The following is a 15,883-nucleotide window of genomic DNA, read 5'->3' on the forward strand; positions in this document are numbered from 1 at the left end:
GTCTATAGTTTGATCCTCAGTGATCTCACACAGTTGTTTTAAGGTGCAAGTGCAAGTGTGGCTTGGTACATTAATGGCAAGAGGTTCATAGTTTGATATCTTTAATTTTCAAACTAGATATACATGTATAGAAAAATGATGAAACAGGCGTAGGGAACCCCCCAAAAAGTTGCGAGTGACAGATGGGAATTTTCAAACCGTTATGTACTATCTTCTTGTACTCTTCTCTTTATTATCTTTTTCTTTTTTTGCTTTGATCACCTCTTTTCTCTCTCGTTTCTTTTTTACTTTCCCACTGGTTTATTTTTCTTTTATCCGTTTTGATTCTAATTTTCTCTTTCTTTGCTTTTTTGGTAATTGAATTTTTTGACAAAGCAAACAGACTCTTGAAATGAAATCATGGTATTGAGCTGAAATAATTATTTTTGAAAAAAACACCAATTGTTGACACTTACTTACTAGTTACATAACGTAGTATCGCCATGGACATTCACTAGTTACATAATGTACTTCACTAGTTGCTCTTTAATTAGAATATGGTATTTCAATATGGTATTCCAAGTGATTAAAATCACTTGATTCATAAGTGTGGTCAAACATACATATTATCTTCATCCTCGTGATGGACAGGAAGCGAATGAAGATTTAATTGGTACTTTGCTTCTGAGGTGAGTACGAGATGGTTAATTCATTTTTAATTTATTATCCCCCCTCCTCTCCTCTCCTCTCTCTCTCTATGGGAAACTCGTAAGCAACAAACTCATCGATCACTAAATTACTAATAATATCTCAGATACGTGATCTTATGATCGATTGTACCTCTTATACTAAGAATCTTGCCATTTGTAAATTTTTGAATCTTGATTTTTATTTAAAATAATTTGTTCAAATTAGCCCAAATTTATCATATTGCGATTATTTCAATTCAGTATACACTTCATACCTTATACACTTATTTCAATAAAGTTAGTCACCTGAAAAGCTATAAAGCTGAGGCCGACAAGGATTGTGGTTAGATTCATTTTACACGTTTAACCGCTTGATAACTGTTGATGGACTTGAGATCTTTTACCAGTTACAGTCTCACCTCTTCTGATTATCATCGAGCTACAGTTTGTATCAAAAAGCTTTGTATATATATGCTTCCTTGATATGAAAAGTTTCCCATGATGCTCAGTGATCTCAGCTTTCTAGGTTTTTGGTGACTAACTTTATTGAAATAAGTGTATAACTCCTTCTTTAAAAATTTCAGCGTACAGCACAGCACAACACACGTCAATAAAGCGTATCAGGTAGTTTTCTCTAAATAAAACTAAAAAAAACCTGATATAGATAATATTTCTTATACTGACTTCAAAAATATGCAGCTCCGTTTATGGCCTCATCTCTTGCTGTTATTATTAACAAATCGATCAATTTGATACTGGCATTTATCATAAATTATCCATAAAATACCTATATTTCTCCTTTTTGAAAAACTGATATTTTCACATGTGAAAATAGCGTTACCATGTGTATTTGAGCTATTATTTTATAAATAAAAGCTTTTTTTAATAATAAGAAGCTTGTTAAGTTGATTTAATGGAGAATTATATAATAAACAGAATATTACATGGCGCTTGGAGATACGAAATTTATCTTCTCGTGTTGAAAATCTCTCACTTGTTCGCTGCGCTCACTCGTGAGAGATCCGTTTTCAACACGAGAAGATAAATTTCGTATCTCCGCGCGCCCATGTAATATCCTCTATTTTCCATACAAAATGGAAATAAGAGATTTCAAGTATTTCCAATATTTTAATTAAGCTAACGACTCGCAATTGATTTTATCTGAATTATAAAGCAACAGTAACGGATAAGCGGTTAATTCATTTCTTTTATCATCTTTCACCCCATTCTCCCTCTGTAACTTTCTCAAAATTTATATCATTCACACTTTTTTTAAAGGGGCACTTGGATGAAAACGCCCCAGTTTTTCAAAGTCCGAATAATTGAAGTATTTGTAGATAATTTGATTCAATTATGATTATGTGCTAAATAAAATTGATAATTTTTTTCCGACACATTTTACTGTAAAGAAAATATGTTGTTTGGCTACTATTGGGGCCATACAGATATACTTTTAACTAAGTTTAACGTCATTTCCAATTTTTATCCATTTTCATCCAAGTGCCCCTTTAAATACAATTTGCTCAATAGTCTAAATTTCTCTTCTTTCTTGCTTCTTTCACTTGTTTGATCCATTCTTCGTTTTCGAACCGTTTTTCCTGTTGACTCGGCCCTTCTCTCCCATTTCCATCTTGTGTTTCTTCTTCTTGGCCAGCATCATAAAGGTATTCGCGTCCAATCTCGTATTTACCAAAATATTCCTTCAAAACAAAAGATACTGAGTTTGAATAAGATGACCCTTTTACGCTTAGCGCAAAATTTTAAATATTTGATTTATCCGAAAAATGAGTCCGGCAATGTGGCAATTTTATAACAAACCTAGTCAATTTTCCGATAAATCAAATTTATCTTAAAATTTCACGCTAGCGTGGAAAGAGTCAATTGACAACAAAAGTCGGGTAGAGTGCAAACAATATATTACTGCACTCGACTGACATCAGTGTTTTATTTTTCCATCTTTTTTCTTTTCTTTTTCTTTTTTCAGGTGATTTTCAAATCTGACTTTCCTATCTTCGTGAACCCAACACGCTAAATTCCAATGATTCCGTTATTTGAGTTAACCGTGCCGTGACTTATAGATCAGCCTAGAGGTTGCTACAGGGTTCGATCTGTGAGTTAGCCATGCCCTGACTTAGATCAAACCAGAGGTTGTTTCAGGGTTCGATCTGTGAGTTAGCCATGCCCTGACTTAGATCAGCCCAGAGGTTGTTTCAGGGTTCGATCTGTGAGTTATCCATGCCCTGACTTAGATCAGCCCAGAGGTTGTTTCAGGGTTCGATCTGTGAGTTAGCCGTGCCCTGACTTAGATCAGCCCAGAGGTTGTTTCGTGCAGGTTCGAACTGTGAGTTAGCCGTGTCCTGACTTAGTTCAGCACAGAGGTTGTTTCAGGTTCAATATAACAATACTGATAAATACCTGGTATTCTCGTTGACTAGTTTCGTCCTGCAATTCAGCAAAGGCCTTTCCCAGTCCACTGATAGGTGAATAAAATTCACGGTCATCAACCGTGAGGATTTCTGGGTAATGTTGGGATAGGTAGTGACGTAATTGGATGAAAACATCAGCATAGTAATTAGGACGACCGCTGTCCGCCTGTTCCTTAAGCTCGGTCAGACAAGATCGCAGACTGACTTCATCGCACATCCATCGCTAAAACAAAGCATAATATTTGATATTTTTAACACAAGTAAATAAAATAAATATCGGAGAGAGAGTGTCTCCTTAATTTTCCTTTAGAACAAGCGTCTTACTAAATCTTGGTAGAGAAAACACATTTATTATTTTTATTTTCTAACATTTAATACAAATAGACAATTTTCAATGAGTTTTTTTCAGGGCCTTGGAAGGAAATTTCGAAATTCAAGAAGTTTTCCAGGAATTCCAATAGCAGTGCGAACCCGTTGGGAATGTTGAATTGACTTCAATAAGATTTAATTGTGAAGAAGGAAGAAAACATACCTAACTAGCTGCCGCTGACCAAATTATGACTGCGGGCGTCAGCGTTCACAAAATAACTTAAAATTGGGCATGTGCATGATAAAGCCCTTAGCAAAACAATTATTAAATCAAAAATACTGCTTACTTGATAAAATCTTTTAAGTTTCTATCAAATAAGTCTTTAAAATTAAATCTCTCAAATAACTGAGCAATTACTTTTGATAAATGAATGACGTCATAGTCGTAAACGAATTAGGAAGGCGCGTCAATAAAGAGAATTGGTTAATGAGCAATTAGAACACTTGGGGAGCGCTCTTCGAGTGTTCGGGTTTTCTTGACGGAGGACCTCTAAAGTATATTAATGAAGAGAATTTAAAACAGAGATGCCGGAATTAGCAGAAAATGTTTTATCGATTTTGACATTTTTCGTAACATTGAAAACGATGTTGACCACCTGGTGGGACGCGCGATCAGGCCCCGCCAACACTCCGCTTCCGCCGCCATCACCGACAGAAAGCATCATCAGAAGAAATGCGGTCTCTCCAGTTCAACTTGATAAGTTGAGCATCAGGTCGTTTGGAGTCGATCTTCAAGATCCAAGCCACGAAAAACTTCACGACCGAACCTTTGAAGACCTACATCGATGTAGCCCAGCTACTAAAGATGTACTAGATCCTTCACTGCTCAAACGATTATCAGACAAAGGAGAACCGTTTGCAAAAGACCAGTACCTCACGAACGACATCTTCGACTTACTCTTAGGTAAGAGTAGGAGAAATGACAACTTTCAGGTCCACGATCCTGTAAAAATTAACGTTGATGATACAAATGCAGCCCGAGTGTACGCTGTGGGATGTTCTGGAGAAAATTCTCGACTTCAACAAGAGAACGACAAAGATACAAAGCGAGAATCACTGCCTGTAAAAACAGATGTAAGTCCTTAATCCTTGGTATTTTTGGCTTCTATGCTTTCCTTTTCTTTTCTTTTTCTTTTTTGATATGTTTAAAAGCTGATATTTTATTGGATTTCTTCATATGCTATGGTCTAATAGTTTAGAATATTACAAAAAAAAAAAAAAAAAAAACCCTGAAAATTGTACGGCATAATACACGAAAAAAGGTAACTTATTTTGAAACACTTTACTGATTAACACTAATAAGGGGGGGAGATCTTAACAATCAGTGTTATTTTGCAGTAATGCATTTATTCTGAATCAGTTTTACTTGCATTTTGTTAATTCCACCTTCCATTGAAAAACATTTTAAACGCGGGTTTTGACATTTTTTTGCTCTCGGTTATTCCTAGTTCGTGTTCTTGGAAGCTGCAGTTTATCTAAATTTCCTTTTAAACAACGCTAATTTAAAATTACTAAATATTGATTCTGCTAGATAATCAGCCAGATTACTTAGAAAATAATGAAGTTTTTCCTGTTTTGTTTTTTGTTTGTTTGTTTTTGTTTGTTTGTTGTTGTTGTTGCTTTTTTTTTTTTTTTTTTTTTTTGTTTTTTGTTTTTTTTTCTGTTTTCTTTGGGGTTTTTTTTTTTTTTTTTTTTTTTTTTTTTCTTATTCAGCTAACAGCAGATCTTACGTTTATAAATAGAAATTGCGCTTCCGGACCGCGGTTCGTTTTTACCTATCGAATCAGAGCAGAACGGAAAAGATAAACACATTATACAAAATCAATTTGTTAAAAGTTTTTTTTTTTTTTTTAGACTTTAAAACTGTGGGATAATGTTATTCTACTCTAACGTTAACTGTGCTGTTATCAGTGCATTAAGAAACGAGCAGATCGTAAATGAAATCCTTAAAAGAAGAATAGCAATGAAGTGTAGAATCAAATCTTCTTTTTTTTTCAGTGAATATATATAAAAAGTTCGAAAAATTTCGATAAATTAAATTAAATTTAAAAATTTGGATCTTTTTGATCATTTAGCAAAGATATCATTTCTTACGGTTAAAGTAATAAAACCATGAACACCCATGAACATCTGACCAATCACATACGACATTTCTATTTTTTTCTGTGAAAAGTCTGGCCAGCTTACCAGCTCCACGGCACGCTTTTAGATCAGTGTTTTCATTCAGTCTCATAGCGTTTAATTTTACCAGTTCGTTTAGCTTTCTAGTATTTTTTTTTGTGCCCATCATCAATTTACCGTTGTTAGCGTCATCTCAACGTCAAAATTATCAGGAAGCTCCAAGTTTTCCCCGGGTACTTTGGTTTTGCTTGCTCAACAAAAAATTCAATCATGAATCAAGTGCCAACAGTTAGCATAGTTCTACGATACCATGACGCAAATTATGGTAAATAAGCATAAACACAAGTTATGATGCATAAAAAATTATCTTTTTCATTCATAAGTTGACTAACAATTTTTGATTTACGGGTTAATTAAAATGCCTTCTCTTTATAGTAAATTTATTTCGTTATTTACTTTTATATTTAGAAAGTGCTAGACAGGCTTCTCCAATTAGTTTTCTCACATGTAAACTAGTTATTATAGACACATACATAAAGTTTATTATTATTATTATTATTATCTTATTACTATTTTCAGAGTCAAAGTTCTGTCAGTACGACTGCCTCATGTCACGTGGTATGGGTGCCGTGGAGAGTATGGATCGAACACATGAGAAATGCTGAGATAACATTTCATTGGGTCAATCCATTTCGAAGGCTAAGAAAGAAAATAAAGTCTATGACAAGACCATCTAACGGATCAAAAGATAGCAAGGAAGGCCAAAATAAAAATACAACGAAGACGGTAGAAGTAGCCGTTTACCCTCGACCATCTTCAACTGATAAAGAACCTACAAACAACTCTGGCACCTATTCTAATGGGGTAAGTATTATCGATAAACCAGAAATAAGTAAACCAAGCCACACTTGCTCCTTAAAACAAGTGTGTGAGGTCACTGAGGATCAAACTATGGACCTCTTGCTTAGCAAGCAGCACACTAAACAACCAAGCCACACTTTCTCCTTAAAACAAGTGTGTGAGGTCACTGAGGATCAAACTATGGACCTCTTGCTTAGCAGGCAGCACACTAACAAACCAAGCCACACTTACTCCTTAAATCGATTGTAAAGTCACTGAGAATCAACTATGAACTTCTTATTTAGCAGGAAGAATATAAACCGAGAAACACTTCCAAAAAAGGTTTGCCAACCGAAAAAGCAACAGCAAATTGACTTGTCTTTGTCAAATGTCAAAGATATTCTTACGATAAATAGCGTGACTTTATATCCAACATATGTTTTTTTCTAACCATAGGCCAATGCAGGGTGTGTAAGAGCTACTTTAGTTGAAAACTGGTGCAACTGCATTAGATACTTCCTACCATGGCGATTTCCCTTTAGCAGAAGTCGTGCCAATAGTTATACAGCTGACCAACATGCGGCAGAGGTTCGTATTGAAGGGCTGACTGATGTGCATGGAAGAGACGACAAGACAGCATCTGAAGTCGATAGGAATGGCAAGACACATTCTGATAAGGTATGGAACAACTGATAAAGTCCCAAACTACTAATCTAATCTAAAACTGGGAGAAAAAAACCTTAGAAGTACAGGAGATGACCAACAAACAACTAAACTCACTTACGACGTGAAGGTCGAACCCGGGCCGCATTGGTGGGAGGCGCGGCGCATTAGCAGCGCATGCGCACGCGACCCGTGCTTCCCGAGATGGATAGACGTTGTTATGGCTGATCCACATTTCGGGGTGAAGTCTGGGTTTTCCAAATTACCTCCCACCGTGAAAATGAACATGTGAGCTTGTATGTAAAAGGGAATGGATGCAATGATAACGTGTGTGAGTAAAACTGTTCCATGAGGCTTTTGAAGAATCTTATGGGTCGATATTAAAGTAGTCTCCACTGCAGCTGTTCTTATTGTCGTCATACAACGCCTGGGAGGGGGCGTTGTAAAATTTCCACTTTTCGAAAGACTTCAACTTGAGCGATCTGCTCTTTTTGCTGCTTGCATTTTCAGGATGACACTGCCATAGAAGCTTCTTGCTATAAGGCATCCATAAAAAATGCTTGGATGAAAGTCATGGATAAAGACGGGCCAAACACGCCCAACGCAGTAAATAAAGCCTGTGGATACGAATCTGCAGGGACGAAGGACTCAAGTTCATTGCAAACCAGCAGTGTACCGAGTACAAGTACGACGTCAAAGTCACAAAACAGTGATGCTTCTCAACTTTTAACCACCAAGGTAACCTTTTAGGAATTTTTAAACAAAATACTTGTTTTCATGACGGTTCACAATAATAATCACCTCCATAATCATCAAAATATTTAAAATTCATCTGATTATTCTGTCACGTCAACTTTCAAAGATCAAGTTGGAATTTAGCATGTTGAGTTTGCCGAAGGAGAAAAATCGGAGAGCAGGTGACATACTGGAATGACGGAGATCTAACAAACCCTGCTACTTGCATGAATGTTTACCTAGTCCAGTAATCGAACCCGAAGCGAATAAGTTTGTTTTCGTTTGGTCATCAAACTCAAAATTGCAAAAATGTTATTATCTTTCATCAGGTTGGTAGAAATAAGAATGCACAGGATCAAAGCACAAACCCTCAAAACAGAACCACAGTCTGTACATTTGTGCGCAGTTTTAAGAAAGCTAAGTTTAGCTGGAATAATCCATTCAAACGAACAGTTCCTGCCGGCAAAGGTGATATCGAGCGAACGAGATCTACAGACGATCAGGTCGTTCCGGGAAGCCTGGAGAACGGCAGGAGCCAAAACATCAAAGAAACTCCAGTTATTGCGTTTAGTAACGTTGTAACGTCTGAAGGCGTTAGAGCTGAAAGCGTGACACAAGATGCCGGGCATGACATCCCTGGTACTACCGCTGACACAGCTGTACCTGCTAATAACGAGGTAAGGTTATGGTGAAAGAAACTAGTGCTTGTTGAGGTTTTGGATCTTGCTGAGGAACCTTTTATTTTCCTTATTAAAAGACGATGTGCAACGATGTCATAATTATAAACGTCAGTGATCAGCCCGATGTAAATAAAGCTGTCGTCACATCGAACGTACTTATATGTTCTTAGATAAATGTATATGTATATGTGTATATACTATATGACCTATTATGATTATGTACACATAAATATTTGGCATCTATTTTTGATTTCCACTTATATATTTTTCTCTAGTGTTATGACCTTATTATTTTTGCACCTTTTCCAATATATTTAGGGACATCTGCTCGATTAGTTTATCTTCTCAGATGGCCCGTACCTCCTTCCTATAGTTATAAATATATAATTTTCTTTTTCTAACTGTAAATAACAATAAGGTACAAAAATAAAAAAAATTGTAACTTGTAACTTATTGCAATTTTGATGCAATGGCAATGGCATTAGCCAAGCATCATCCAGCAATGCTGCAACTAGCAATGCTATCGACGTATTTTTGGGCGCAGGATTGCTGGATGTTGCTCAGTCATAGAGCATTCTATTGAGCAACATTGTTAAGATGGCTTTAAAAATAGAACCATGTCCTTATCATGATAATCCTGGTCGTTATAGTCATGCATTGCTTTGACAAAGATATGTCTTAGCACAACTGCTAAATGATAATACGTCGACCAAGAATCGAAACTGGTGCGATTTGACTCACCAGTTTGATTTCGTAAGACTTGGACTCAAAATTAAATAAGTGTATTATCTTTCAGGTTTATGGAATTAAGGATGCGCAGAACACCATCACAAACCCTCGAAATAGAACAACAGTGTGTGCATTTGTGCGCAGTTTTAAGGATGCTAAATTTAGCTGGAATAATCCATTCAAACGTACAGTTTCTGCCGGCAAAGATGTCATCGAACGAACGGGATCTACAGCAGACAAGGGGATTCAGGGAACCCTGGAAAGTGACAGGAGCCATAGAATCCCAGAATCTCCAACGTCAACTAGTACTGTCACTGGTAATACTCAGGTAAGCGATAATGATAATTTAATAATTTTAATACTCTGTTATAGTAGTAGTTGTTGTTGTTTTTGGACTTGGACTTGGACATACGTCGCGCAGTGACAATGACACCGCTACAAATCCTATAGGTCAAGAACAGTGGCGTTCATTATAAGGTGGTTCGATTGCAATGATTAGCTTCTGCCATTAAGCTTTCCAACACAGTGACAGCCTACAGCCTACAGGTAATATAAGCCAATCATAGCAGACGTCGACTTGGCAGAATATCCTTTTGTCATACGCTACTACAGCCATCATTATAATCATAACCATGCTTTTCAGTAATAGCCCTCAAGAAACGAAACTTTGTCATCACTCTCAGTAATAGTAACCTAAGGGCACGATGGACCATTAGAATATGGATGTTGGAGGGAAGAAGGACATTCAAAACTTTTCTTGCCAAAAATAAGAGTATTCTATTTTTGTCAGGTACCCTCAACAACGCCTGCGCGAATGTACAAGCCCGCTGGACGACCTGTACCGGCATGGGGAATGGAAATAGACGTTGAGGCGTCTACCAACAACAGAGGTGAGTAATGACACACATCCGATAGACTAACATATACCATTTCAAGACTTTTATATGCCATGGTAGTTCCGCATCACCCCTCAACCCATATTTTAGTATTCTATCTAAAAACGTGGATGTTAAAGCAAGTTAACGATTTCGAACGGTAAACAGTTGTACACGAGGACCGTCTATCTGCAATAGGAGTGTTTTCTGTTTGCTTTTGTTTCTCTGTTCTTTGAGGATTTCCCCCCCTCGGATCCTCTAACTTTCCTTCGCAAAAATCTGCCATATCTGATTCACATTTAAAATCTTCTCAACTTTCCACCAGAAACATCTACTTCTAGATTCACATCTTTCTTTTCATTTCAGCATAAATTGTTAATATAGAATAACTTGGAATCCTTTAATGTTTTTAGTTTATGGAATAAGGACACTCAACAGCTACACTCCAGCATCTTTGTTCCTCGCCACCAACCAGTCACAGACACAACCAAGTCAAACTATCCCTTCTTCATCTAAGGGACCAACAACAAACTGTGGGGTACCCCCAGCCACCAGCCAGTCACAACCAAGTGAGACTATTCCTTCTTCACTTAACGGACCAACAACAGAATGTGGGGTAGGCCTCGCTCCAGGGAAGCCATCTTCATCGACTGTACCCTCCACAGAAAGCAGCAACAAAAAGAACAAGTTTTCCTTTTTTCGATCGAAATCGAAGCACGCTCGAGAAGGACCAAAACAAAGGCGTCTTTCCAAAAGAAAGAATACAATAAGACCTCTATAAATAGATCCATTATATGCCATTGCTCAAAACTACTAATTACTGGAAAGTTTGGTTTAAAAATCAGTGTCATTAATGAAAGGCCAAGAAACCCCTGCCTAATAATATACAAGAGCTGAAATGGCAATATCAATTTCGGAATGTAAACAAACTCAAGCCAAACAAAAAGAAAAGAGGCATTCTCTATATTCACATCCCCATAATGCCTTACGTCTTTGGGGGGTAACCAATCAAAAAACTGTCCCAAATTGAAAGGTTTCTTAACTGAATTTATACTATACCTGCTTTTATCTGTACAATACTGATTATCAGTTTATTCCAAGTTATTTTTGCGTGTACAGATCATCAAGAGTTTTGGTCTTACAGAAAATGTATTCACTTACGAAAAATTTTTTAAAATTTACCTTAAACGGCTTTAAGCTTCTATCTTTTTCTATTTTTTTACTTCTTCATTTTATTTTTGGATACCAAACAAGGTATTTTCAACATTGTCTGATCAGCCTTCAGCAAAATAAGTGGGTTTTTACCCTCTGGTTATCCCCCAAAGACGCAAAGTATTATGGGGATGTGAAAGTAGAGACTCTATTGTGCGACTCCTACCCCTAGAGAGTTCAACTTCTTTTTCTCTTTTCTAATTATAAAATCTGACTACGAACTAACACAGAAAAATGAAATAACCTTCTATGATCTCTGAGTTAATGGCTGTCGACAATCGATTTCAAATTCCCAATTAAATGGGGTTGACTGGAATTTATAGAACAAAACCGCAGCATTAACTCTAATATATATGACGCTCTTTTTTGACGAAAATAAACAGCCTGAAAAAAATACTGTATTGCTTTTTTCTTTTCTTTATACGATGTAGTCTGTTGACCAAAAAACTTATTTGCCTTTGCCAAGGAAACTATCATACAATTCAGTGCGCTGGTTGTGAATTGGGTTAGGACGTCGAGTTATTGGGAATCATCATAAAAACCCTAAAGTGGACGCAAAACATTTTATCCATTTTATTGATAAATCGAAACGCTTTCATGAGGACGCCAGTGGGCCTTCATGCAACCGACACACTTATTCCCCAGTCTTTTTACTATAACAACTCACCTTTAAGCCAATAGAGTCGTTCAAGTTAATGTAACTCCACCACCACCCCGACGGAATGTACATAATCTCCCCAGGCCTCTGGACGCATTCTAGAGGCTGACGGTCAGCCTGTAAGTGAGGCTGAGTATAGGCCCACCACGTGAAAGGCTCAGATGACTGAGAGTCCTGGACGCGATATTTGTTGTGGACAACTCCTGTAAAACAAAAAGCGGCAACGCAATAATCGAGTGATTGTTTGTTATGTTGACCAATACAGTCATAACTGTCCAACACTCACCTGGAGGAAAGAAAGTGTTTGGCGGGTACAAACCCCATCGTTTATACCCCAAAATCAATGCACTCCACAGAGATCCATTGATAGTCTCTACTCGCCAGTGGTACCCAGACCTCTTTGGTTCCATATGGAAAGAAAATCGAGAGGGCCTGATATCTGAATCAACTATCTGAAGAAAATACGAGGAAAATGAAAAAACCTGTACAAACTAGTTTGGAGTTAATAAACACTGCGGCATTCACCGAATGAGATAAGAGAAAGAGGCTATTACATCACGTGATGGCAGCCATGACAGGAGGCATAACAGTAGACTCGTTCTCCCCTGGGAAACTGAATCCTTTCTAATGTAAATCAGATTAGACCAGATTCAATTGTTCCTGCCCCCTGTCATGGCTGCCATCACGTGATGGTGCAAAGCCTCTATAGAGGAAGTATTGTTACTCTGTTTATTTATTTTTATCCCTCTACTAAACCTAACAAGCTAAATTTTAAGCTGTGATGCACGGACTTAGACCAACCGAAAGGTTGTTTCAGTTCGTCCTAACGGTTAGCAGTTCCTTAACTAAAGGGGCTTTTTCACGTGGCAGCCATGTTGGTTTGAACAATTGATTCCTCCACGCAAGGACTTGAGAGTAAATTTATGTTGGTTAAACAAAGGTTTTTATTCTCGTGAGAAAAAACATGGCCGCCGTGTGATAAAGGTCCGTAGATCAGCCTAGAGTTTGCTTCAGCAGTTTGATTTGTGAGTTAGCCGTTCCCTAGCTTAAAATATTTCGTTTTGAAAAGAGACAATAAAGAAAATACTTGGAAATGTTCGCAGTGGCAAACAATGCATTGCGCGCCTAGAATCCAAATCACCTGGTTGTGTCTGATTGTAACTGAGAATTTTCTCTGAACAAACCTCTAAATAATCATCTTCATTCATGAACAACTCCTGTATCTCGACATCTTTCATGAGCTCTGGATAAACATGTTCAAAGTCGTTCATGTAGATTTTTGGAGGGTTTCTGAGCGAGTCTGCCATGTCCTTACGAACGTCATTCCATCTAGAATACGTAGTCATGACTTCCATTATATCCACCTTTACTCCCTTGGTAAGATGCTTACCTACAAGGGAACAATGAAAGTTAGTCAATTTAATTTAATTCAATTTAAGTTTAATTTTTAGTTTCGCCATATATTAAACTGGAAATGTAACAACTGAAAAATACTGTGATATATATGACAGGGTGACCGCAACAGCGTTAAGCCAATTACTGCGGGCCCAAAAAAATAACTTAATTGAAGCTTAGTGCATAAAGATAATTTAAGTAGATATATTGACACATTTGAATCAAATAACTAACAACAGGAGGTAGCAAGAGTGAGGCTTCTGCAAGAGTTACATTTTAAACAAACTGTTTTGAAAGTACGTGGGTCGTAACAGTTGTAACTGTCCAGTGACGTTACGTAGTAACTTAACATGGCGTACTATAGTATAGAGTATGGGTATAGTCGTACTATAGTATGCTGTTTGCCTCGGAATGGCTAATTCAGACCAAAACGTCTGGGTTTTGGGGTTCCCGTCAATAAAAACATACTTACTAAGAATGTTGGAAATTTGATTGACAGAAATCAAAACCCAAAAAGTCTGGAATTAAAGCTAGTTGTGTAGTAGGTCGCGAAATCACGATAGTGATGTAAAAATAAGCTACTCATTCCATCGATTGCTTGAGTTTTAGGCCCTGGCTAAACGAGGAAACATGTTTCTTAAATGTTTCCAAAGGTGGCAAAACTGTAAGGGAACATCGGGAAATATGTTTACTCATATCGGTTAGCGCATGCGCACTTTCAAGATAGAGCTAGCGTTGCTAAGTAACGAGCTTTTAGAATGTTATCTTTCGTGGCTAAACGAGGAAACATTGGGAAACATTGTTTCCATGCGTCTTGGAAGCATGAAACATTTCTGCCGCACAACAGAAACATTTTTGCGTCTTGGGAGCAAACTTTGTTGCACGTAGCAATGTTTCGCATGTGGCTAAACTTGGAATCATCGGGGAACATGTGCGCGGGAAACATGTTTCTGAAAACTTGTTTCCTCGTTTAGCCAGGGCCTTAGGTCCTTACCAAGCTCCTCAAAATTCCAGTTCTTCATTGCTTCCCAGTCATCCATCAAACCAGTAATAATTACAGGAATTTGTGGTTTTACAAACTCTTTCACAAACTGTTCTTTGCTTGGACGATGAACACGTTTTATCGTACAGTGTTCCCTTGGCATGGGCCAATAGTCTTCCATGTTGATACTTCTAAAGCGTTTCTCCTCTTCTTCCAAGTGTCTTGCGTGTTTTATCTCGTGAGGAAGGAGATGTTCTGGTTGAGTTGAGTTGAGAGTTGTGAAAAGAGAGGGACTGTGAGGAGAAGACGGCGAAAAGGAGTTGTAAGTGTTGGACGTGAAGCCATCGAGCTCTAAAATATAATTAACAAGAAAAACCTTAGAGAAACTAGAGAAAATTAATGGAAATTGAGACATATAAAAAAAAAGCATCTAATGAGGCTCGTGCTAAAGTTGATTTGTTTTTCTGATATTTAGTAATTATGGCAATTTTACCTTGGATTTTCCCATTTCAGACCGTGCGTCATTCTTTAGAGAATAAGACTATTTGTTTGAGCTGTTTCCATGTTCATTTGTCTTCTCGTGCGCAACCGTTTAAACAAAGAAATAAATGATACTCTAGGGGATGACATGTGCTCTGAAATCGTAAACATTACGCCAAACTTTGAAAATCTCATTGAGCAGACATCAAAGATATGTAGCGATTTAGCAAATGCTTCATTTTGGAAAAAAAACGTAAGTACTACTCGAAATAATTATCCAAGCTTTCCAGAATAAACTACTGATAAACTAACAATAGTAACATGCGAAAGAACTTCGACTGCGCGTTAAGATATCGCGGCCTCTCGAGGGAGCGTTGGTGCCATTAAACAAAAGATTTCTCAAGGCATCCTTTGTTAAAGGAACCAATTTTTGTCCTTTGTCTCTCTTGGGAATGCTTGCAATCCATCAATAGAATAAGAAAATATTCATCATACATAATTCGAATCTTGTCTTACCTTGTGTTCGTATTGAGAACGGTTGGCTGTCCCCATAATTCTTGTCGTTGCTGCTGTCCTTGACTCTAACAATATACGTACCATCTGAAACACTATCTGGTATCAACCAGCTAAAACTCATTTCTTTATCTTTATACTCGCTCAAGGATTGGCTAATATCGAGAACTTTCTCCATGGTTTCGCTATCGAGAAGTCTAATGTCCCATCTAAACGCGGTAGTTTTCTGGGTCCATGTAATAGTGTACGAACTACTTCTACGCACAAACCATATACTTTTCTCATTCGGTTCTAGAACTTCAATACTTTTTTCTTCCAGACCCATCGTTGTATTTACTCTCAGAGAAAGTACTACTATATGTAAAAAGAAAATTTCAAATAATTGCCTATTTGTTACCGAGTTTAGTTTCATGTTTATCGGCTTGGCTTTCGTAACAGCAATTTTCCGAGTAAAAAATAATCAATCCTCGTTAGATTTTTATATCTTTATAAGTTACTCAATTATTCTCAGTTTTAACACAGCTGTTTTAGGACGCT

The 15,883-nt window shown here is 37.2% G+C and overlaps 2 protein-coding genes across 2 annotated transcripts; one reads left to right on the plus strand and one right to left on the minus strand.

Annotated features, from left to right (window-relative positions):
* Positions 1-868: 868 nt before the first annotated feature.
* Positions 869-15,803, minus strand: LOC116286744 (uncharacterized). The gene is made up of 7 exons (XM_089034293.1): positions 15,350-15,803; positions 14,366-14,704; positions 13,161-13,366; positions 12,263-12,428; positions 11,986-12,179; positions 3,084-3,317; positions 869-2,368 (listed from the first exon to the last, which is right to left on the minus strand). The coding sequence occupies exons 1-7, from the start codon at positions 15,756-15,758 to the stop codon at positions 2,192-2,194; spliced, it is 1,725 nt and encodes a 574-aa protein (XP_088890419.1). The 5' UTR covers positions 15,759-15,803; the 3' UTR covers positions 869-2,191.
* LOC116286730 (uncharacterized) lies at positions 3,472-11,714 on the plus strand. Its single transcript, XM_031693310.2, has 8 exons — positions 3,472-4,537; positions 6,164-6,448; positions 6,881-7,102; positions 7,598-7,825; positions 8,152-8,499; positions 9,299-9,559; positions 10,022-10,121; positions 10,520-11,714. The coding sequence occupies exons 1-8, from the start codon at positions 3,989-3,991 to the stop codon at positions 10,885-10,887; spliced, it is 2,361 nt and encodes a 786-aa protein (XP_031549170.2). The 5' UTR covers positions 3,472-3,988; the 3' UTR covers positions 10,888-11,714.
* Positions 15,804-15,883: the final 80 nt, after the last annotated feature.

This window comes from Actinia tenebrosa, unplaced genomic scaffold (assembly GCF_029948245.1).
Source record: "Actinia tenebrosa isolate PJP-AT-01 unplaced genomic scaffold, QUT_ActTen_1.0 PGA_scaffold2__45_contigs__length_23673736, whole genome shotgun sequence".
Taxonomy (NCBI): domain Eukaryota; kingdom Metazoa; phylum Cnidaria; class Anthozoa; order Actiniaria; family Actiniidae; genus Actinia; species Actinia tenebrosa.

Excerpts from the sequence above, each read along its gene's own strand:
- LOC116286730 (XM_031693310.2), top strand. The coding sequence starts at position 3,989 with ATGCCGGAATTAGCAGAAAATGTTTTATCGATTTTGACATTTTTCGTA. Across the intron at positions 7,103-7,597 it reads GCAAGACACATTCTGATAAG|GATGACACTGCCATAGAAGC; the intron begins GTATGGAACAAC and ends TTGCATTTTCAG. Across the intron at positions 9,560-10,021 it reads CTGTCACTGGTAATACTCAG|GTACCCTCAACAACGCCTGC; the intron begins GTAAGCGATAAT and ends TATTTTTGTCAG.
- LOC116286744 (XM_089034293.1), bottom strand. The coding sequence starts at position 15,758 with ATGAAACTAAACTCGGTAACAAATAGGCAATTATTTGAAATTTTCTTT. Across the intron at positions 12,429-13,160 it reads ATGAAGATGATTATTTAGAG|ATAGTTGATTCAGATATCAG; the intron begins GTTTGTTCAGAG and ends TATTTTCTTCAG. Across the intron at positions 3,318-11,985 it reads ACGACTCTATTGGCTTAAAG|CGATGGATGTGCGATGAAGT; the intron begins GTGAGTTGTTAT and ends GCTTTGTTTTAG.